The sequence below is a fragment of the Typopeltis vanoorti genome, chromosome 1, assembly GCF_054136105.1.
Source record: "Typopeltis vanoorti isolate ZY-2024b chromosome 1, IOZ_Tvanoo_1.0, whole genome shotgun sequence".
In the NCBI taxonomy this organism is placed as follows: domain Eukaryota; kingdom Metazoa; phylum Arthropoda; class Arachnida; order Uropygi; family Thelyphonidae; genus Typopeltis; species Typopeltis vanoorti.
This window is the reverse complement of record NC_143549.1, coordinates 147213702-147238393: the sequence shown is the minus strand read 5'-3', so window position 1 is coordinate 147238393 and position 24692 is coordinate 147213702. Positions and strand designations below refer to the sequence as shown.

Below are 24692 nucleotides of genomic sequence, written 5' to 3'. Positions count from 1 at the left end.
TTAAATCTGATGTGAGACAAGGATGTACATTATCCCCACTGTTATTCATTATCTGTATGGATCACATAATGAAGGAAAGTGGTATTAAATGATATCAAAATTGGAGATGTTAATGTCAGCTCTTTGCTTTATGCGGAGGATTCTTCTAAATAAACCCACTACAAGTCTGCAAGATTCTCTGACTAAATTGAAAAACTGTTGTAATATATATGGTACGAAGGTCATCAATAAGAAGTCAAAGACAATGAAAATAGGCAAAAGCATTGAAAATATCAACTGTACTGTGAATAGAGAACCTATAGAACAAGTAAAACATTTCAGCTACTTAGGTATGATTTTTAGGGAAAATGGTAATTAAATATGGAAATGGACAAGCGAATCAACAAAGCTGGTATGGTAGGAAATCAACTGAATAAATTTATATGGAATAAGAGAGAAATTAGTCAAAACACTAAATTATCTGTATGCAAGACAGTATTCAAACCAGTTTTAACTTATGGATCTGAGAACTGGGTTAGAAGTAAAACACTTGACCGAAGACTACAGACTGCAGATATGAGAGTCCTGAGAAAGATTAGAGGTGTGAACAGATGGCATCAATGGCAATATTATATTAAAAACTAGGATATTAGGAAAGAACTTGACATGGTTAGCATCCAGGAATGTTTTAGCCGAGCTAATCTGGTCACTTAAACAGAATGGGAGAAGAAAGATTAGCAAAACAAGCATTCTCTGACAGGTTGGCAGGCAAAAGACCCAGAGGAAGACCAAGATGTAGGTGGATTGATACTGTGAAAAGTATCTTAGAAGATAGAAATATAATATCTGACAATGTTGGAGTCTTGACAGGTAATAGATTGATTTGGAGGAAAATTGTAGATAGGAAGTTATTAATGATGCAAATTTTTATGTAGTACTATCATATCCTATACACCCCTTTACAGTACATGTCAAGAATTTGATGATTAAGAGAGACCACCTCCACAGAGTTAATAACTCAACTAAGGCCACGTACAATGCTCACCAGCTATCATACTTATTCTTGAATTCATCCACACTGCCTGCACACACACACAACATCCAATGGCAATCCATTCCAATCATGCACCACTCTATGAGAGAAAAATCTATCCCTCACTCCCTTCTTAGCAACATTCATTCTCAGCTTCTGAGGATGCCCTCTTATCCTTTCTCTGCCATCCTTAAAAATTCCATAAACTGAAATAATCCTTTCAGAAATTTCTAAGTCTCAATCATATCACCCCATCTTTCTCCTGTTTACTAGTGTCTGCAGTCTACAAATTTTCATTCTGTGTTCATAATCAGTATTCCACAATCTTGATATCATTTTTAACTCTCCTTTGCAATCTCTTCACTGTATCACAATTGCAGAGGAAAACCAGGAGACCACACCTGCATACAATACTCCAAGTAAGGTTTTATCAAGGCCTTGTAAAGAGGCAAAATGACATCAGTATCTTTACATGTGAAAGTTTGTTTCAGCATTGCAATTATCTTTTGAGTTGTATTTGCAATTTTGCTACATGGGCCTGCACTTCAACTTCCTATCTACTTAACACTCCGAGATCCTTAGCCTGATCAGTTTCTTCTAGCATAATTCCACCAATATAATACAAAATTTGGATATCTAATCATGCCAGTGTGCATGACTTTACATTTACTAACATCCATTTTCATATGCCCACAATTCCAGCCTATTCAAATCATTCTGCAAGTACTGCATTCCTGATTACCCTACCTATCTTTGCATCATTAAAAAATAGCTGTATGCCACCTGTCAAACCCCTCCCAATACGATTAATGAGCAGATTGAATATCAGGGGCCAAAGACCAATCCTTGTGGTGCACCACTAGTTACCTTGAATCTTGCAGACTTGCATCCCCTGTATACCACTTTTTGATATGTCAGTCAGCTATCCTCATATTCGTGCTAATATTCTATAATCCAAACCCACATTCTCCAATTTATGCAACAATGTACCATGCTATATTCTGTCAAAAGTTTTAGCAAAATCCAAAAGTATCATGGTGTATCTATTCCCTTTGTCTAGTTCAATGGTAACTTTGTTATAGAATGTGAACAAGTTGCTAAAACATGACCTTCCATTAGTGAACCATGTCCATTATAGAGATTCACTGTCAACCCATTTCTGAATGCCAGCCCTAACCAATTTTTCCAAAATCTTCACCACCACTCCTGAGATTTGGTCAATAGTTGGATAACATTAGTCTTTGCGCCACTCTTGTGTAATGGAATCACCATATATTCTTTCCATTTCTTTAGAATCTTCCCTGTTCTGAGACTCGTATTACATAGCCTGGGCAAAGGAATAGCCAGTCCAGCTCAACACTCTTTTAGCACCAGTGCTGATATCCTATCAGTCGATATTGCTGAATTCTTATTCAGTTTGTTCAACAGCTCTAATATCTCTTCTTCATACATCTGAGTTACTTCATCCAGTGAAGAGGTAGCAGTATCCTCAATGTTGCATACACCAAGCTGATAGCTTTCAACAAAATGGGCACTCATTAGTTGAACAACCTCTTCTGCATCCATCACCCTCATGCCATCTGTATTTAGAAGAGTTATTCTTTCATATTCATTCTTTTACTTGCATCATATCAATAGAATTCTTGTGGGTTGTCTTTAGCTTGCAGAGCCAGTTTCTTTTCATACTCAGACTTAACTTTTCGTACAACGGTTATGACTCTTCTAAGCCTGCTGCTTATAAGTTTCATAATGGACATCATCCTTATGCACACAGTATTCCTTCCTCATCATCCTTTTCTTACAAATCTCTTGCTTATAAGATTATACATCCACTTGATTCCTATACTATTTATTCTTTGAATTCTCAAGACACATTCTGATATCACATCATTTAAATATTTTTTAAATGTTTCCAATGCATTATCAGTATTCTTCCCATCCAGTAACCAATACCATTGTGCTGAACCCAGTATATTCCTCACAGTTGGTCATAATTTCCTGCTTTGTAGTTTAGCATGTAACCTTTTCCGAATGGAACATTTATAAACTTAGTCACTTCCTGAGTGAGTACTGCATGATCACTGTCACCAACTGAAGGCAGAATAGTTATCTTTACCTGAAATGCCCTCTGATAATATAATTAAATCTGACACGCTTTGACCTGAAGTCTCTTCTGTCACATGATGCTTGAGGAAGTTGTCTTGCAATAGCTCAGTAATTTCATTTTCATTCTTTTCATGAGATTTTACTGCTACCCAATCAATATTTGGATAATTAAAGTCTCTCATTATGATTACTGTTTATGTGCTCATCTTTTCTATTTGGCGATGCATTTCTTAATTACTAGCAACCGATCCACCAGGTCTGTAACAACACCCCACTATATAATTGATCTTGTCAGATTCCACCTCTCACTAGATGGCTTCAAACTCACTGCTACACTAACTGGATTCAAGTCATCTGATATCATTAGCAGCACCCCCCCCTCCTATCCTATCTTGTCTATCCTTCCTAAAAATACTGTACCCTTTACACTCAATACCAGTTAGTATGTCTGATTTTGATAGCCAGGTCTCATCTCACTAATGCCTATAATCTGAGGTTCCAACATATTGAGCAAGGCAACAAGCTCTACTTTGTTTCTCCAAGCATTCGTATATGGACATAATAATCTACCTGCATGTTCTTTTGTATACCCTTGTCTGCAGTCTGCATTACACAATTGGAAAACTTGCAGCTCTCTGTTCTTCTGTAGTGCCTTATACATATAGATATCTTTGCACACATTTGATGGGTCTGAACCGGACGAACACAAAGTTGAAATCGTTCTCTCGTTGTAATCATTTCCATGATAATGCTCATTCCTGTCATTAGCACAGTTATATAACATTGTCGTTATTACACTCATATTGTCACCATTCCTCCCATTATAATTTAGTTTCCTTGACTTTGTGTTAGGTCTTATTCCAGTTATTAGTTTTTCAAGACTCCTGATACCAAATGCATTCAAGTGTAGGCCATTCCTCTTATACAAATCCAATCGTCCCTTAAACTCGCACTACACATCGGAAATGGATGCGAGAAAAACTCGCATCCATTCCTTCTGCACAGCCTATGCATCAAATTGTTTGCTGTCATAGCCCTTTTTCTTAATTCATTTTTATCATATGGAGGTAACATACTATTTTCACTTTTCACTCTCGCATCTTCCAACAATTCTTTCATGTCCTCTCTCATACTGAACTTAATGCTAGTTAAGCTGTTTGTACCCACTACAATTACGATCGCGTTTACTTCTCTTTTCAGTTTTTGAATTGCTTGCATTATATTTTTAATTTTTGCTCAGGGAAAACTTGAAGTTATAACCTGCTCATCAACAGCATGTTTCATGATGGTCTCTATACCAAATAACATCTTTCTTTTTACAAACGTTACTTACCAGATTTTTGCTTCTTACTGACTTACCTGATTTCGTGCTTTGTTGTTTCTTATTTTGCTGCTTAAGTTTTCTTTTCCGGTATCAGTTAAATATAGAAAAATCCTTGACACCTCAAGGTAAAAGAGGAGGGAAGGAATAATAATAAGAAGAATTTTCTTTTCCTCTTTATGTTCATTTAAATGGCTCTTGACTTTCTGTAATTCCTGTGTCATCTCTCTGATAATTTGCTTTAAACTTTGCAATTTTGGAGATTAATTCATTTTCAGCATCCTCCTCAATATCTTCAATAAATTTCCTTAGCGCAGCAAGCCTTCTCGTTCTCAGTTTTGCTGCTCTTCTTAGCATTACATTTTTTGTGCGTTTTTGGCACCATGTAAAACACTAAAATCTGCATTAATATATTATAAAACACTTTTTTTTTAAGGGAAAAACACTATAAAACAGACAAAAAATCACAATTTTACACGAGTGCTAAATTCACTGACCCAATCTATCACTCATCTTATTTCTTGTCTTCTCTCCATGAACTTGTGCATATCTTTATGTTGGAACATGGTATTAATGACTAGTCCATATGCTGAGTAGAAATCCAGCAGATACTTACCATTATTATTAGCCTTGCCCTTTTTTCCAGATTTTCCCAAAACATTTCTGTATGCCTGGTGGGATTGACTTCCTATTCTGCTGTTTAGATCTCCAACAAGTACCACTTTATGTTAGCTGCCTGTTCAAATGACTCAAAACAATTTCCCTACTTCCTTAGAAGATTCTTTTGTGGGACCATATACATGAATAAGTTTCATTGTCTATTTTCCCATTTTGAAGTTTGTACACATAACTCTGATTGAAACTGCCATACAATCAAGAAGTTTATCTTCATGTTTGGTGTTGAATTCTATCGCTACTCCTTCTTTTCCATAATCATTATTTCCTGAATTTAACATCCTATACTTATTATTTAGTAAGATCTCACTTGTTTTTGTCTTCCTTATTTCAGTGATGTGGTGTTTTTCCATTTCTTCTGCAAGCTCGATTTCCTTTCCATTAATACACCATATGTTGCTGGTTGCTATCTTCAATTCTGATGTTGGATTTGTTGTTCTTCTTTTATAAGTTGAGCTTGAATCTGTTCCCATAGCTGACTTTTCACTGCTTGCCCTGGTTTCCTGATGAAAACAGCAGAGGTCTTGTTTAATTGGGTGATGTCCCAATTCGCATGAAATCTCATCATGTTGCATATCATATTATTTGTGGTTTAAGCCAATAGAGAGAGAGAGAGAGAGAGAGAGAGAGAGAGAGTACAATTTGTAGGCTAATTCCTAAATTGCCAGCTCATCCTTGTTATTTCACTATCCAGTGGATACCTACTGACAGGGCACACTATGTGAAGGTGAGGATTGGGCATTAGGTCAGAAGCCCCAGTCGGTTCTCTGCATTCTTTAAAGGTGATGTGGAGGTCTCCTCCTAGTTATTAGCTTTATTAGGAATTAAAGATGTTTAAAACTGTAGTAATTTTTTTTTAGTGTTTGTGATATTAACTTAGACTGTTTAGATTTTGAGTGTTCTAACCCTAAAACAAAGTGATTTTTAGAAGACATACTGTGTTAGGAGAAATGATGTCATATTATATATACTTCTATATATATAATAATTATTAAATATTGGAGATGGACAACAGAATTACCAAACACTCAGTCATTCATGAAATTGGAACAGAAAAGCTGGAGTATAAGAAATTGTGTGCCAGATGGGTTCCCAATGCAAATAAACAGCAATGAGTGGAATCAGCACAAAAATTTTTGCAGTGTTATGAAAATGAAGGAGATTAACATTTTTCTCGTATACTGACTGTGACGAAACATGGATTTTGTGTACAAACGTTGAGTCAAAACAACAATCAATGCAGTCGCACCATTCGTCATCTCCAAAAGCAAAAAAATTTAAAAAAAGGCACTGTCAATCAAAAAAATTACAGCCACTATTTTCTGGGACTGAAAAGGGATCTTGTATGTCAATTTTCTTCAGTGAGTAACCACAATTAATGCTGATGCATATTGTGAAACTCTGAAGAACTCAGATGAGCAATTCAGAACAAAAGACAAGGAATCAAGTCAGGGATCGTGCTTTTACAAGACAATGTGCAAGTTCATACTGCAGCTTGAACTGTCCAGCAAATTCAACAGTTTGGGTGGAAACTTTTCGACTACCTACCCTCATGCCCTTGTTCCTTGATATGAAGCAGTGGCTCCCATCTCAGTGGTTGAACTCACTGGTGGCAGACTTTTTTGATGTGTTTATGAAGAATCTGTTGGTACGATACCAAAAATGCCTGGAAATCATTTGTGACTATGTGGAAAATAAAGTATGTATATAGGTATTTTAGTGTATAATAAATCTTTTTGTTCTCTAGGTTTTTTTTTTTTTTTAAATTCTTGACTGAACCTTACTTTCTGGAGGTGCCTCGTGTAAATATAGCTCTGCAAATTGGTATTATCACATTGGATCACATGGCTAGCATTGTCGATTTCATGTTGAAGCAGATCAGATTCATGAGGTGTGATAAGCTGGATATGGCCCTGATGTTTTGAAATATGTTTTCAACTGATTTTCATCACTTGACCAAGGCAAAATGCAGGAACATGGTAAACACTAGATAGCAGCAATGGTGCCAATTTGTCTTTTGGAGAAAGTAAATGATTGTGAATTTGGTTGAAGGGTTTAAAGGTGGCATTGAGTTGGAATTTCTTCAAAGTCTTACCTAGATACTCAGAAATGCTCTTTATAAGAAATAAGGATATGCAAACCTCTTCTTCCCTTGAGATGAAGTTGAGAGAAACTGTCAGTTATATTAATGGATGTAATTCTTAGATTATAACATGCCCTTTAGTAGGGCAGTTTGCTTTCTAGTTTCAGTTCATATGGAAGAGATATTTCATAATACAAGAAATGTATAATTCTTAGATGAAGATTTTATAATTCTATATTTGAAGTCATATGATATGCATATGAAATAAGAATGTAGCAACCCATAAAAGTTGTTTTGCTAGACAAAAGAACTTCTGTAAAGATACTTTTGGAAATCTCACAGGTGTCTTTATGCAGTAAAATGCAGTTAGCATGTCAACATGTAATTTGGATTACTGAAAAACCCAGAATGTTGTAAGACATCTTAAGTTCACATTCAGATTTAGCATATTGAACATAATCATATTTCTGTTTTAGCTTCCAAGCAGAACAGAAATGTTCACTTTGTTACTTAGTGTTATTTAACCTTAACCCACCCACAGTTTTAATATACTCTATTGTCGTTATCTTTTGTAGATAAGATTAACATAAAAATAAAAGCTTTTCTTGTCAGTTCTTTCCATGTGAATTTCTTCTCTGTAGGCTATTGGGACAATATAAAGGTGACAGTCCTGGACACCTGAGACAAATGCCTGGGGAGACAATCTCTCCAGGTGTTTGTTTTGGGATCCTCTTATAACAAGATGGAGGATGAAGAATTAGTTCATTTTCTAATTGGAGAAGGTAAATCACCTATCCAGGTGATTCTAGGTCACCCCTGGTCCTACTATCATTATCCTTGTTTATACCGGATTTCATGGTTATCCATGGTTCTCACATAGCTGTAAAATGTCTTCTGTAATCCAGGGTTTGATTATCTTGCAATATTTCCCTATTATGGTGTCAGCTGCTTCTAAAATTGCTTTGGAAAATAGTTTGTATCCATGTGAATTTACATGGAACTTAATGATGAAACATGCTAGTAATTATAAATTCTTCAGAACAGGTATTTCTTTAAAGTTTCATGTTTTAAATAAATATAATACTACATTTCTTTCCCGCTCTGACATATAAGGTCACAGCAGAATTATACACATTCTTATATTCAGGATTCTTCTGAACAAATGGACAAAGTACCACATAAATATAATTACACACCACTATTAAAAGAAATCAAACTAACCTCTTATCTGTTTTTTTTCCTAAGCTCCATCTTTTGACATCTGAGAGTTCATTTTTTTATGAACCTTGTGCTTGCAAATCTCCTGTTTTTGACACAGGAAAGACATTCAATAGTTAACATTCACTTCGAAAAGAATACCAGAAATACATATGCTATCATTATTATGGTAAGTCAGGTCTGGCTAACCAGTAATCTATTACAATCTGTTTTTAGGATTAGCAGCAGCAAAGCATCTCCTTAATCTCAATAATGGCTGCAGTATTAACTCAAAATTTGGGAGACCATAATGACCCAATTAATGTCAAACAGGTTCATTAATGTATACTGTGTGTGCATGTGTGTTAATCATTTTATGAACAATAGTGAACATGTTGAACATATAAAAAAAATTTCAGCTTTGAATAACTTTAAACAGTTCCTCTTGTTCAAACATGACATCAAAGAGAAAATGGCATCAGTGGAAGAGTGATATTAAAAATGAAGATGTAAGAGAAGAGAAATTGGCCTTATTAACATTCATGAATGTTTTAAGAGCAGAGCTAATCCATAGTTTTATGATCGCTTAATGAGAATGGGAGATGAAAACTTAACAAAAATAGCCATTTGATGCCCAGGAAAAAAGACCCAGAAGATGTCAAGATCTAGATCAATTGATGCACTTTGAAGTGCTTCAGAAGACCAAAATGTAAGATATGTCAGTATGGGATACCTAACAAATACCTCGGGAAGAAATTACTGATAAGAAATTAATAATAATGTAACTTATTTATTTGTTACTATCTTAGTATTATATACACCTCCTTAAGTTTATATCAGGAAATGATGATCCTATTTAAACATATTGAAATTGAAACAATAAAAAATATGAAATAAAAAGTTTATTCTAGGTTATAAATCTGTAAGTAATTACTTTTTCTTACTTACCTATATAATCATCATCATCATCGTCATCAAATTCCTGCCATGTACCCTCAAGGGGTGTACAGGATATGATAGTACTACATGAAAAAAATTACATCATTATTAATTTCCTATCTACAACTTTCCTCCAAATCAGTTTGTTACTTGTCAAGACTCCAACATTATCAGATCTTATATTTCTATCATCTAAGGCACTTTGTATCGTATCAATCCACCTATATCTTGGTCTTCCTCTGGGTTGTTTTGCTAATCTTTCCTCGCCCATTCTGTTTAAGTGACCATACCACCTGAGATTAGCTCTGCTAACGCATTCCTGGATGCTGACAATGTCAAGTTCTTTCCTAATATCCTCGTTTTTAATATGATATTGCCATTGATGCCATCTGTTCATGCCTGTAATCTTTCTCAGGACTCTCATATCTGTGGTCTCTAGTCTTTGGTCAAGTGTTTTACTTCTGACCCAGCTCTCAGATCCATAAGTTAAAACTGGTTTGAACACTGTCTTGTATACAGCTAATTTAGTGTTCCGACTAATTTCTCTGTTATTCCATATGGATTTATTCAACTGACTTCCCACCATACCAGCTTTGCTGATTCTGTTGTCTATTTCTATATTTAATTTACCATCTTCAGTAAAAATCGTGCTTAAATAGCTGAAATGTTTTACTTGTTCCACAGGTTCTTCATTCACAACACAGTTGACATTTTCAATGATTCTGCCTATTTTCATTGTCTTTGTCTTTTTATTGCTGACCTTCATACCATATCTATTACAACAGCTATTTAATTTAGTCAGAGAATCTTGCAGACTTGTAGCGGATTTATTTAGAAGTATAACATCATCCGCATAAAGCAAAGAGCTGACATTAACTTCTCCAATTTTGATATCATGTTTAATACCACTTTCCTTCATAATTGATCCATATAGATAATGAATAACAGAGGGAATAATGTACATCCCTGTCTCACACCAGATTTAACATTAAACCATCTTCCTGTACTTCCTTCAATTCTAACTGCTGACTTACATACTCAAATAAAGACTAAGTATTGCTTGATATAATGCCCCATTGACACCATATAACTGCAGCATATTGAATAGCTTTTCTCTTGGCACCTTGTCATATGCCTTTTCCAAATTGACAAAACTTAAATACAGATCTTTGTTATATTCCCATGCTTTTTCGACTATTTGTCGTAAAGTGAAGATCTGATCCTGACAGCCTCTATTTGGCCTGAATCCAGCTTGTTCTTCACCAAGCTTTTCTTCTACAATTCTTCTCAACCGTTTCTCAAGTATACTTGTATAGATCTTGCCAGGAATGCTCAGTAGAGAAAGACCTCTGTAATTCTCACATTCAGTTTTATTTCCCTTTTTATATATGGGTACTGCGAGAGCTCTACTCCAATCATCGGGAATTTGTCCCTCTGTCCAGGCTTTCTGAACTATGCAGTGCAGCCACTGTAAGACTCTTATACCACCATACTTCAGCATTTCTGGTCGAATATCATCTACTCCTGCTGCCTTTCCACATTGAAGCCTTTGATGGCTTTTTCTACTTCAATTATGGATATGTATTCCTGACTGCATGCCTGGTCAGTGTTTTTTACCACTGTGCTGTCATCACTGCTTGTTTCATTTAGCAGTTTCAAAGTAATTACTCCATACTTCAAGGATATCTTTTTCTCCCATTTTCATGCCACCTTTATCATCTCTAACTCCTTTTACGGCACTCTTTCCTCCATTCCTAAGCTTCTTCAACAACCCCCAGAATATTTTTCCACCTTCTTGATATTTATTTTCTATATTCTTGCCAAAGTCCTCCCATGACTTTTGTTTAGCTAGTTTTACACAGTGTTTAGCATTCTTGCATTTGTCTCTATATTCTCTACGAGCACAAGCTGATTTATTTGACAGGAACTTTTGATATGCTTTCTTCTTTTCCTTCACTGCCTCTTTAACTTCCTGTGTCTACCATGGAGTTCTGATTTTTTTATCCTTACAGACAACCTCACCACATGCCTCTCTGGCAGAATCAATCACTGTTTTCTTCAGAGTTTGCCACTGAATCTCCAAGGTTTGATTCCTGTTCTCAAACTCTTTCATTTTTAATTCAATAATCTTTGTGTATTTTAGTCTACAGTTCACATCTGAGTGCTGCTCAACTTTTATTCGCTTTAAAACTTTCTTACATGTTATTCTTTTCAATATGAAATTCAATTTTATCCAGCTCAAGACTAAATAGTGATCGCTTCCAATTTCAAATCCTCTGTACACTCTGGTGTCCTGCACCAGGGAGAAAACATCACTGTCAACAATAACATAGTCAATGAGACTTTTCTTATTCCTTGCCTCTTCTCTCCATGTGAATTTGTGCACATTTTTATGTTGGAACATGGTGTTAGTAATAACAAGTCCATGTCCTGAGCAGAAATCCAACAGATATTTGCCATTATTATTAGCTTTGCTCTTTTCTCCAAATTTTCCCAAAATATTTTTGTATGTCTCACAATCATTTCCTACTCTGCTATTTAGATTCCCAACAAGGACCAGTTTTTCATTGTGTCAGTTGCTTTTTCTAAAGCCTCAAAAAATTCCTCCACTTCTACCTTAGTAGAACTTTCTGTGGGACCATAGGCACAAATAAGTCTCATTGTCCAGTTCCCCATTCTCATATTTGCCCACATTACTCTACTTGAGACTGACTGCCATTCAAGAAGATTAGCCTCGTATTTTGTGTTGAATATTATGGCTACTCCTTCTTTTCCTTGATTGTCATTGCCTGAATATAACAGTTTGTATTTATTGCTCAGAAACATCTCACCAGTTTTGGTCTTTTTTGTTTCAGTCACCCCTATTATGTCGATCTGGTACTTATCTAATTCCTCAGTTAGCTCCATTTCTTTGCCATTTAGGCTTCTTATGTTGATAGTACCAATCTTTAACTCTGGTGATGTTGTGTTGGGGTTTGTTTTCAGATTTGTTCCAGTAGCAGACTTTTCGCTGTTCGCCCTTGTTCCCTGGCGAAAACAACTGGGGCGTTGTTTAACCGGGCGACGACCCAGCCGGCAAGAAATTTTTCATGGTGTACCATCATTTTTTATTTTGGTTTAACTAATAAGAATAAATTTGGTCGACTAAATCCCAAATTGCCATCCCATCCTCGTTCGTTCAGTATCCAAGTAGATACCCAACAGGGTGCACCACGAGAAGGTGAGGATTGGACATTAGGTCAGAAGCCCTGGTCGGTTCTCTTCATTCCTTTAAAGGCTATGTGGAGGTCTCCTCTCAGTTATACAGCTTTGACCCTTAAGCACCCCTACCTATATAATATGTTAAATATTGTTAAGTATTACATATGTGTAAATATCAAAATGCATATATGCCATTAAAAAAAGTTGGCAGCTATTAATAATTATAATATTCTTTATCTTTTAGCTACTAAAATTAAAAATGAGCAGTGGAATATTACTTGTGTTCCTACTTCATTTCAGGTAATAAGTTTTGTATATATTACATTAATTTTTATATATGTTACCATAATTTCTTATCTTTACTTTTTAGGAATTGAATAATTAGATATCAACTTTATAAATTTTGTTCAGTGAAATTTTTTTAAAAAATAAAGTATCATCATCTTTAGATAAAATGTCTATCTTTATAGGTTTGCATTTACAGTAGATGCATGAAAGAGGCCATAACTGAAAAAATTCAAAAATTCATTTCAAAATTTATTACAAATGTTTTAATTAGATACAGTGAAAGACAAGTTCTGTAAAATTAGATAAGGTTTATAAGACTATTACACTTTTTTATAAAATCTTTATCAAGTAGCTTTATTTTTATCCTCCTACATGTTTCGCCAATCTGTTTCTATTGGCATCCTCAGGGAATACAGATTGGCAAAACATGTAGGAGGATAAAAATAAAGCTACTTGATAAAGATTTTATAAAAAAGTGTAATAATCTTATGAATAATTGTCAAGAAAAAATTCAACATAATGAACTTAGATAAGGTTTGTTTTGCTGACTGGGCTATCAGTATTCAGTCATTTTTGGTATATTTTCTTTGTTTGCACTTATTCATATACATTTTTCTGGTCTCTTTTATGATTTTGTCAACTTACTTTTTTATTTAAAGATTTGCAGAAGAAATTGCACCAGATTCACTTGTGTCTGATAATGTTCAGTTTTCATTTTAGAAGGTTAATTTTCTTAGTGTCTTTGATTAAATGACTACATATGTAAGGAAGAAAAATAACGAATTTAATTTAATATAAACCATGAGTACTTTGAGTATCTCATCACATCATTTGAATGAATACATACAAAGAGAAAGAAAGAAATAGAGTTACAGAGTTTTTCTGTTCTGCCATTCTCAGCTGGTCATTATCTTGAATTTTATTTTGCTATTCCAAAACAGAAATAAAACAATAAAAATTATGCATTCTCTGTTCCACCATTTTGAGGTAAGCGTACATGCTTGAAAGCTGACTATTTTATAGAAGATTTTTCTGTTGATGAGAAGTTTATTCATCACCTTTTCTCCCTGCCAGGATCATAGATTTATTTATTTATTTATTATTATTATTTTTTTCATGTTAACCAGTTTGTATATCATCTGGTGTCCCACTCAATTTCATTATAATAAATAATAAAAAAAAATTTCATCATTATCATCATTCCCTGATGTTTACTGTCAGAGGTCACACAATTGAGTTCTTCCTATCATTATTAACAATTTTCTTCCAGAATAATCTTCTGAGGTCTCTTGTGTTGTCATTTTGGTCATCCAAGCTATTATCAACTGTATCAGAAATCTTTTTTCACTAAAATTTCTTCTCTCATTCTGTTTAAGTGATTGTACCATTTCAATTCTGCTCACTTAATGATGCCAAGTTTCCTTTCTAATATGTTCCCTAACTTAAACTGCAAAGGATGAAAAAAGACTGGTTTTAATGCCTCAAAAGTAAAAATCTAAATAATATGTGATGAAAGATAAATTCCGGATCGTAAAGTCCTTTTTAGGGAATGCGGTGATCCGAATAAAGGAACAGTATTTTGTATTATACATTATGTAGGCCGTGTCAATGCTGTAAAAGAATTCTGATTGAGTGAGGGTTTTTTATAGTTGGGATCTGCCAAACCTCAGATATGTAGGGGCAGTTGACATTGATAATTTTGCAATTGTTTTTATTTCAGTAACTTCTGATATTATTGACTTTGAAAATTAAGAACGGTTACTTTTTTCTATTTGTGGAAAATGATTGTACAATGGTCCCCCCCCCAATCCACGGGGAATGCATTCCAAGACCCTACGCAGATACCTGAAACTTCGGATAGTACTGAACCCTATATATACTATGTTTTTTCCTTTACAGGCACAGTAAGAGATTAACAACAATAACTACAATAACAAAATAGAGCTATTATAACAATATACTGCAATAAAAGTTATATGAATGTGAATGGAATCTTAGCAACCCCAGCACACATTTTTATTATTTATTTATTTATTTATTTATTTTATGAAGTCGAGAACATTTTCCTTTTCACTTAAAAGGAAGCACTTAATGGCTTCTCTTTGGCATATCAGTATTGCCAACATGACTACTCTTACGCTTTGGGTAGGGTTCCTATTCGTCCCGTTTTTATAAAAATGTCCTGAGTTAATTCCAAAAGTCCTGCTTTTTTTAAGTATCCTTCAGGAAAAAATGGATAAACGGATTTTATCTAATTTTTAGTACCAATTTCTATTACCACAGGTTCCAGCATGGTGTTGATACACTTTGGCAGAGGTTTTGATCCCTTCTTGCAGAATTGTAACTTGGATATCCCCTCATATGTCACCCCTCCACCAAACTATCATTGATGTGGGGTAATGATCTCTTTGAATCCTGAGTGCTACGGCATGTGCTGTGCAATCATCTGGGGCATATACCCAATTGTTTTGATGGTTAAATGATCTTCAATGATGAAAATCTTCTCATCTGTGAAGAGGATATCTCTGTGTCTGTTGTTTGTGTACCACCAGAGAAATGCCTTTGATTTTATTACCCTCTGCCAGTTGTGGTTAGGAAGTGTCTAGTAGAACGACAATAGGTTTTCAGTTAGTATACATGACATTGTTCTCTGCAAAACATTAATCTTTCACGACATCACTTTCTGCATTCTCACAGGATTGCATCAGAGGTTTGCCTTCACATCTCTTACAGCATTAGGATGCAACAAGCTATTGCATCCTAATACTGTACGGCTGACCTGTTCTTTGGCGGTCAGATACATCTTTTATATTGTTATAAAACTTGTTAGTCCGATACACAAACATATTACTGATCCCAAGTGTTTTTACCATGTTGAAAATAAAAGGTGGCCACATTTCAACCTTGTGAAGTGCTATTACAGCTACACAGTTCTCATAATCTCCCCCACTACATGTTAACCTATACAGCTAGCTGGCTCTCTCTCTCTCTCTCTACTGATAAACATGTGAGTGTTGGCTAATGAGTGTTCACTAATGAAACTGGACTCATGCAGTTTTGTGGGCAGTGCAGAAGTTATAACAGTATTTATGGCAAGACTGTGTAACACTGTAGAATGATTTGATAATTTTTTAGCTGATTTGATAATTTAGAGTAACTGTGGTAGAGAAGCTTAGTGAAAAATAAGCTGAATTCTAGCCAAATACAGATAATCAGGATCATATTTTCACTTTAAGATAAATAGTTGAGAAATCTTGGAAACATAACAAGTATGGCTCTGTAAGTTTCATACATCTGAAAAAAGCATATGGCAAGAGGAAAGCTGTTAAAAATACTACAGTTATGCAGCGTAAATGGGATATTATATTGAGCAATACATAATAATAAAATGAAATAAAAATTTCCATCAAGATATTAAACTTTCTCCTACTGTGAACTTAAATGCTCTCCTTTTTGCCGATGACCAAATAATAATTACAATTCTGAAGATAACTTACAGAAAGCTATTTTAAATCTAAATGAGATAGCCAAAGATTATGGAATGATGATATCAACAGAAAAATCAAAAACTATGGCCTTTAAAGGACAAGCAAGAACTAAAATAGTAATAGATAACAAGATTTTAGAACAGGTGAATTCATTTAACTACTTAGTTTGTATGATTACATGTGAAAATGAAAAAGATATGAACCTAAAAATTGCAAAATATTTAAAAATGACAGGTGTAATTAACTCTATATTTAAACCAAACCTAGTTAAAAAAAAAAAAACCAGACTAAAAGTATACAATACATTAGTCTTACCAGTCTTATCGTATGGAAGTGAAATCTGGACAATAAAACAAAAAGACAAACAAACATTAATAACAGCTGAAAGGAAATTTATGAGAAAAACTGCAAAGTATACTCTATTTGATCACAAAAGAAATGAAGAAATTATGAAAGAGTTAAACCAGGAATCAGTAATAGAAAAAATTAAAAAATATAAACATAAATGGATGGAACATGTTCAAAGAATGAAATTGGAAAGATTACCAAAACAAGCCTTAAAGTAAAAGCCATTAGGAAAAAGAAAACCAGGATGTCCTCTTAAAAGATTCAACAATGACTTCTAAGGCTGAGGCCACTCTAGGCCTAAATCCTTGATATGCATGATGATGATGAATATATAGTCTCTCTTTGAACTATAAGCCATCAGTTAGAATTGAAGGAGGTACAATGATTTGATAATCAGGTGTGTGACCTGATTCATTATATATATGGATTACATTATGAAGGAAAGTAGTATTAAACCTGATATCAAAATTGGTGATGTCAATCTTAGCTCTTTATTTAGATGTAATCTATCTATTAGTAGCTCTGACAGGCCCTTAATTGCTCATGGCCTTCCAAACATCCTTGGATTTCCTAACTGTAATATGAGGATAAGGTGGTTAACCCTATGCTTCTAAGTATTCTCGTCTGCAAATTGTGTTTATTCTACTGGCCAGTTTGCTTGTTCTAAGGGATGAATAACCTGAGTTTCCAATGGGGAAGGGGGGGAGGGGGGGTAAACCCTCTGCTTCTGTATAAGATTGGTTAACTCACCTCCTGAAAAGCTCCTAGTTTGAATCACATCCAGAATGGAATTTGAACCCAACCAAAGGACTTCGTCTATACCGACATATGAGCTGTGGAGCCTCTATATCAGGGGTGGCCAACCTTTTATAGTTCATGCATCAATTTTTTCATTTTTTAGTTAAGATGTGCCATACAAACTTATACCACTTTTCAGCCCTTTTAAAATTTGGTAATATGGATATATTTAACAGTTATGCATAAAATGATTTATTATATATGTGGTAATATAGACACTTTTAGCAGTTTTAAATAAAAGGATTTCATATAAAGACAAGATAAACATTAATTATTTTATTGAGACTTTTGAAATTGCTTTGCTTTTGCTAAGCTTGTAATGTTTTTGGAGTTAAATCAGTTACAGAAAGCATCAAACAGTTTTTCAAATTTGAATCAGTCAGTCACGACCATAGTTTGCTTTTAATCATTTTCATTCATGAAAATGCTTGTTTGCATCTGTATGTAGTTCCAAAATGACAGATATAACTCTGAGCAAATTTTCTCAGTTCTGGAAAGTGTTCACAGGGCAACGATCACCAAAAATCAATTATATCAGAGGCATCTGGGAGTGATGGAAGTTCATTAAATTTCATTTTTAATGAAGAAAATCAGGAAATTGACTTAAATCCCCGTTTTCTAACTGGGAGATGATGTCACTGATGTCATTTACTAAGCTAGGAAACAATTTGTTCTTGCCCTGCAGTTTCAAATTTAGATCATTGAGGTGGCTGGTAACATCAACTAAAAATGCTAAATCAAATAGCCATTTCTCATCACACAACAGGGCTTTTTCCTCATGCAGCTCATCCTTCTTTTCCAGAAAATTACGAACACTTTCTTTCAGCTTCCACAATCTACTGAGAACTTGTCCTTTAGAAATCCAGCGCACCTCACAATGAAGGATGAGATCACCGTATTCCATATCTAGCAATTCACAATATTCTCTGAATTCTCTTCTGTTTAACCCTCTTGCTCTAATTAGATTCGTAGTCGTTTGTGTTTGTCGAGTGCTCTTGATAAGATGTGTTATTTTAAGTTATCATTGATAAATTTACTTGAATATTACGTAGTTTTGTTTGCCTTGTGTATCTTAGTGTGTCTCTTTGTGTTTTTTTGGTGTTTCATTTTATAATTTGATAAAATATGTTAGAAGTGAGGTATGGCTCCCGTACAAAGGAAAATGGCGGCCAGTAATGATGGTTTGCCATCTTTATTCAATAACGGTAATATAAAGGAGATGATTCAGTGTACTATCTGTGAAATGCACGCTTTGCAGAGTGCGGTCGGAGTATGGTTAGATGATAATAAAGGAGTGAATGTGTGTAGAAAATGTAAGGAGAATGATGAATTAAAGTGTATTTCAGGTAGGGAGTATGATATTTTTGTCAAACTTCAGAATGAAGAAAATAATGATATGACAAGAAATGGCGAGGTTGTACCAGAGAACTGTGAGGGCATGAATGTAGAAAGTGTGAATGATGGTATTAATTCAGAGCAAATTAATGGTTTTACAGAGAATAAAAAAGATGAGATAGATGCAATGAGTGAGATCGCGTTGTTGAGCAGAGCGATACAAAGGGCAAAGCGGCAGCTAGAGCGTATGAACAAAAGTCGACTGAGTGTACCAGCCAATAATAAAAAGTATGATAGGAAAAATAAGCATATGAGTGTGAATGTCAACAAAATGAAGGAGAGAGTGCTGTATGGAGACTCGTTAGTACGAGGTGTGTTAGTAGAGGATTTGACAAAATCGTACCAACCTGGTGCAACCATAAAGGATGTAACTGAGTCTATTAGAGAGCAAAAGGAAAGGGTGAAAGAAATGATTGTTGTGGCAGGTACGAATGATTTGAAAGGAGATAAAATGGAAATGATAGAGGACCTGAATGAATTGTTTGAGGTAGCAAAAGAAAAGAGTGAGAGAGTTAGGATGATTAGTCTTTTGCCGCGGTATGACAGTGAAGTGTTTAAAAGGAGGGCCATAATTGCAAATGACTTTATATGTGGGTTATGTATGATGAGTGGTGTGGAATTTGTGGACATGTGGAGTGAGTTCGATGGGCGAAAGGATCTATATAAGATGGATGGCTTGCATTTGAATGGATATGGAGTAAGGAGACTTGAAAAAGTGTTGCTGAATGTAGTGGATGTGCAAAATCAGGGAAACTAGATTTATTAGGGGGGGGGGGGCTAGATATACAGACCTTAGGGAGGCAGTTGAATGTATGAATGAGTATAATATGCCTGAGCGAATAAAGACAACAAATCAGAATGGGATAGTTAATATAAGGCATCAAGGTAGGGATGGGGCTAATGGGGGTCTTAAATTCATGTACACTAATGCTAGGAGTATTAGGAACAAGAAGGAAGAGTTTTTGGCCAAGATTCACTAATGCCAATAACCTGTGGTCTGGAAGTGCCAACCATGGCCAAAAGCTCTTCCTTCTTGTTCCTAATACTCCTAGCATTAGTGTACATGAATTTAAGATCCCCATTAGCCCCATCCCTACCTTGATGCCTTATATTAACTATCCCATTCTGATTTGTTGTCCTTATTCGCTCAGGCATATTATACTCATTCAGGAATGACAGGGAGAATAAAATGGGGGGGGGGTATTGTTGATGATAGCTGATGAGCTGCAGCCAAGGAGAATAGAAGTTGAATTGCAGGATAGAGAAAAGAGCACATTTGAGGCCATTTGGTGTGAGATTGTGGCTAGCAGAACAAAATATACAATTGGGTGCTGCTGTAGACCAGGTGATGGAAAAGATGGTGGAGGCAGTATGCACAAGCAAATAGAAGAAATGAGTGGAAGGAGGGTAATTATTATGGGAGATTTCAACTATGGTCGCATTGATTGGTGTGAGGAGAGGACACACGGGAGGAAGGAATTGGATTTTATGCGGTTATTAAGGGATAACTATCTGTGACAGCGTGTAATGGTAAATACTAGGGGTCAGAGAGTGCTTGACCTAGTAAATACATCTGAGGATTTGGCTGTAACAAATATGACCACATTGCCACCAATTGGTGAGAGTGATCATAGGGTCTTGACTTGGGAGGTGGCTAAAGGTGTGGAATTTACAATTAAGACAGGGTACATGTGGAATTATCGGGCTGGAAAGTATGACAAGCTTAGGAGTTTGATTGGTTCAGTGCCATGGCATGTACAACTGCAAGGACTAGAAGTTGATAGTGCATGGGAGGCAGTTAAGAAGTGTTTGAATGAAGCAATGGCTGACTGTATACCTAGAGTCCGAATGATAAATCAAGTAGTGGTTAAATGGATGAATAACACCATTAAGCTTAAGCTGTAAAAAAAGAAACAACTATGGAGGGAATTTAAGGAGAAAGGTGATCGGCAGGCACATGAACGGTATAAAGTGCAAGCCAGAAGAGTAACGAGTGTGGTAAGAAAAGCAAAAAAGGATTACGAAAGAACATTGGCCATGCAGGCTAAAGAGAATCCTAAACAGTTTTTTCGATATATTCCAAGTAAAAGGAAAAATGTATATGGCAGAATGATTTTAAAGAATGCCGATGGTAGGGAGGTAACTGAATCAGTTGAGATAGTTGAATTACTGAGTGAACACTTTGCAAGAATATATCATCCATGAATGAACCAGTAGATTATACGGGAATTGTGGTGAATGAAGTGGAGGTGAGTAGTCTATTACATAACCTCAATGTTAATACATCTGTGGGATTAGCTGGTATACCATCCAATGCTCACTCAGTAATTCAACTATATCAACTGTTTCAGTTACCTCCCTACCATCGGCATTCTTTAAAATCATTCTGCCATATACATTTTTCTTTTTACTTGGAACATATCGAAAAAACTGTATAGGATTCTCTTTAGCCTGCATGGCCAATGTTCTTTCGTAATCCTTTTTTGCTTTTCTTACCACACTACGATAAGCGGCTAAAGAATTGTCAGTACCCTTGACCATTTTATTTAATTTGAGTCTCGGTTTGGGTTAGTCCCGAGGGGGTGGAAAGAGGGGAAAATAGTTCCACTGCATAAAGGTGGTTCCAAGACTGCTGTTGTAAATTTCCGACCGATTAGCATTTCAGGAATCATTGTCAAGGTCTTAGAGAAATTAGTCAAGAAAAGAATACAGGATTGAATAGATGAAAATGGGATATTGTATGGGGGACAACATGGTTTTGTGAAGGGTAGATCATGCCTCAGTAACTTGCTCACGTTTTATAACAGTGACGGCTGAACTGGATAAGGGTAATGGGTTTACAGTGAATCTACTGGACCTTGCCAAGACCTTTGACAGGATACCACATGGAACCCTAATTAGTAAACTGGAGCAGATGGGGATGGATATATGGTTGGTGAGATGGATAGGAGGGTGGTTGATGGAGAGATACCAGAGAGTGGTTTATTCAGGAGTTGAGTCTAAAAGATGGCTTGTGACTAGTGGTGTGTCGCAGGGCTTTGTTCTTGGACTACTACTTTTCAATTTGTTCATCAATGATATAGGAAAGGATCTGAGAGGAAGTGTTCACTTGTTTGCTGATGATGCAAAGTTAGGTAGAGCAATTGTGAGTACAGGATGTCAAAATTTTACAAGATGATTCGGATAGTTTGGAGGACTGGGCTAGGAAAAATGGATGTCAATTTAATGTGGCAAAGCATAAGGTTATGCATTTTGGGGTGAAAAGAATAGCAGCAGTATATCACATTGGTGGAATCGTACTCCAGGAGATTGATGAGGCCAGGGATTTGGGAGTGTTGGTGGATAGGGAATTGAAGTTTAGGGGGCACATTGCAAAGGTGGTTAAATGAGCTCATCAAATCACTTGGCTTCTGAAAAATACTTTAATATGCAGAGACAAACAAGTTATTGTTCCTCTGTATCGAGCCTTGATAAGACCCCATCTGGACTACTGTGCCCAGTTATGGGTCAGGGTTTCTTCGTGATGGGGAGGAAGTGGAGAGGATCCAGAGACGAGTGACCAAGATGATAGCAGATCTGTAGAATGAACCTTATGAGAATAGGTTGAAGATTTGTGGGTTGCAAAAATTGGTCGATAGGCGGAAAAGGGGTGATATGATTGAGACATTCAAATTACTGAAGGGTTACTATAAGATTAATCCAGAAGATATTTTTGAAGATAGGACTGGTGGTGGGAGGACTAGGGACCATGCATGGAAGCTGGGCAAGAATATGGTTAACAAGGGTGTTAGAGCTAAGTTTTTTATTTGGAGAGTGGTGAATGGGTGGAATAAGCTGCCAGAGTCTGTGGTGGGTGCTACGACCGTGAATGAGTTCAAGGCAAGGTATGATAGATACTGTGTGAATGTCAAATAGTTGTTCTTGACATGATGTTAGGGCCTCCCTCAATGAGTCTGTCGACTCCTTGGAGTTGCCCGGAATAATAATAATAATAAAGACCAGAACAGGCTATGCTAGGTCTAAATCTTTGATATGCATGATGATGACTAAAAGACAGTATTCAAACCAGTTTTAACTTATGGATCTGAGAGCTGGGTTAGAAATAAACACTTGATCAAAGACTGGAGCCTTCAAGTATGAGGGTTCTGAGAAAGATTTGGAGAGTGAACAGATGGCATCAGTGGCAGTTTCATATTCAAAATGAGGATGTTAGGAAAGAATGTGGCAATTATAGCATTCAGGAATGTGTTAGCAGAGCTAATCTTAGGTAGTAGGGTCACTTAAACAGAATGGGAGAAGAAAGAGTAAAAGACTGTGTTCTTTTCCAGGTTGGCAGGAAAATGATCCAAAGGATGACCAAGATGTAGATGGATTGATACAGTAAATAATGCCATAGAAGGCAGATGTATAAGATCTGATAATATTGGAGTCTTGACAGATGCAAATTAATTGTTCAGAAGTTAGTAATGATGAACTTTTTCATGTAGTACTATTATAATATTCTCTACACCCCCCCCCCCAATAATATTCAAAGCGTGTTCAAAAAAAAGACCGAACTTTTGCTATAAAGACTTTATTGCTCATTTTACAACATTTTTAGCACTGTCCCCTTCAAGTAATCCCCTCTACTGCTGATACATCATTCCCAGCATTTCTTCTATTGTTGGAATGCACTTTCTGTGATGACATGCAGTTCTCTATTCACATTTTCTTGAATCTCCTTTATGGTTTGGAAACACTGTCCTTTCAAAATGGTTTTAAGTTTAGGAAACAGGAAAAAGTCTGCTGGGGCTAAGTCCAGAGAATAGGGTGGATGGGGCACAACGGATGTCTGATGTTTTTCCATACCTTGTGGCAAAACATCAGTTGCATTGTCATGGTGCAACATCCAAGTCTGGTTTTCTCACCATTCAGGCTTCTTCCCTTGCACAGCATCCCTCAAATGTGCTAAAACTTCCTGGTACAACTCTGTTTACCATCAGACCACATAGTCAGATGGTAAACAGAGTTGTACCAGGAAGTTTTAGCACAGAAGCTACAAATTCATAATGGACAGTGCCTTTCCAATCAAAAAACACAACCAACATCACCTTAACCTTTAACCGACTCATCCGTCAGTGTTTAAACCACTTATAGCACTGCATTCGGCTCATGCAGGTTTTTGAAATGTCTGTAAAATTTTTAGCAAGTTTGAAGTAAAATTTCGCAAACACGCATTGTTCTTCAAGCTCTTTCATTGTCATGTTGTCACTAATCCGATGAACAGCTTGCACACATAGTCACTTCAGCAGATATAACTTGACAACTAATGCTCATAGCAGAATGGGGCCAAATGGCAATTTGTTCAATCAAAACCTGCCACTAGTTGCACTCAGCAGCCACAGCATGCTCTCTGTGCCAGTTGGCATGCTATTTTAAAAAAGTTTGGTCTTTTTTTTTTGAACACACCTCATATAATAAGAATTTGACGAGTAACTGGTGAAGACAACTTTGTAATTAAAATCTTTAAATATGTGTTTTATAGCTTGATGTATATTTTGTATATATGGAAATTTCAAGATTTTATTATAAGAAATATTTATTTTTTTATCAAGAGTTGGTAGCTGTTATTTTAGTTATCAAATTAACATAGCTTATTAATAGTTGTGGATATGTGCAGTTTAAAGAAAATTTGCTTTAGATAGGTAATTTCTTGATTTAAATCTTTGTGAACAGTTATATACTTATGTGCATTTATAAATTCAGCGAGTGTTACTGATTTTTTTAGCAGTGTAGGTAGTTTCCTACATTGGTAGGTTTATGATAAATTCTAGTATTAATAATGTTTAGTGATATATCAGT

General features: G+C 35.6%; 1 protein-coding gene across 1 annotated transcript in view; it reads left to right on the top strand.

The window, feature by feature from the left end:
* The window catches only part of Rpi (Ribose-5-phosphate isomerase), a 118115-nt gene that overhangs the window by 37208 nt on the left and 56215 nt on the right, over positions 1-24692 (top strand). Inside the window, exon 3 of the mRNA XM_090394462.1 lies at positions 12779-12834. Within this exon, the coding sequence (XP_090250588.1) occupies positions 12779-12834 (56 nt within the window). The remainder of the gene's footprint in view (positions 1-12778; positions 12835-24692) is intronic.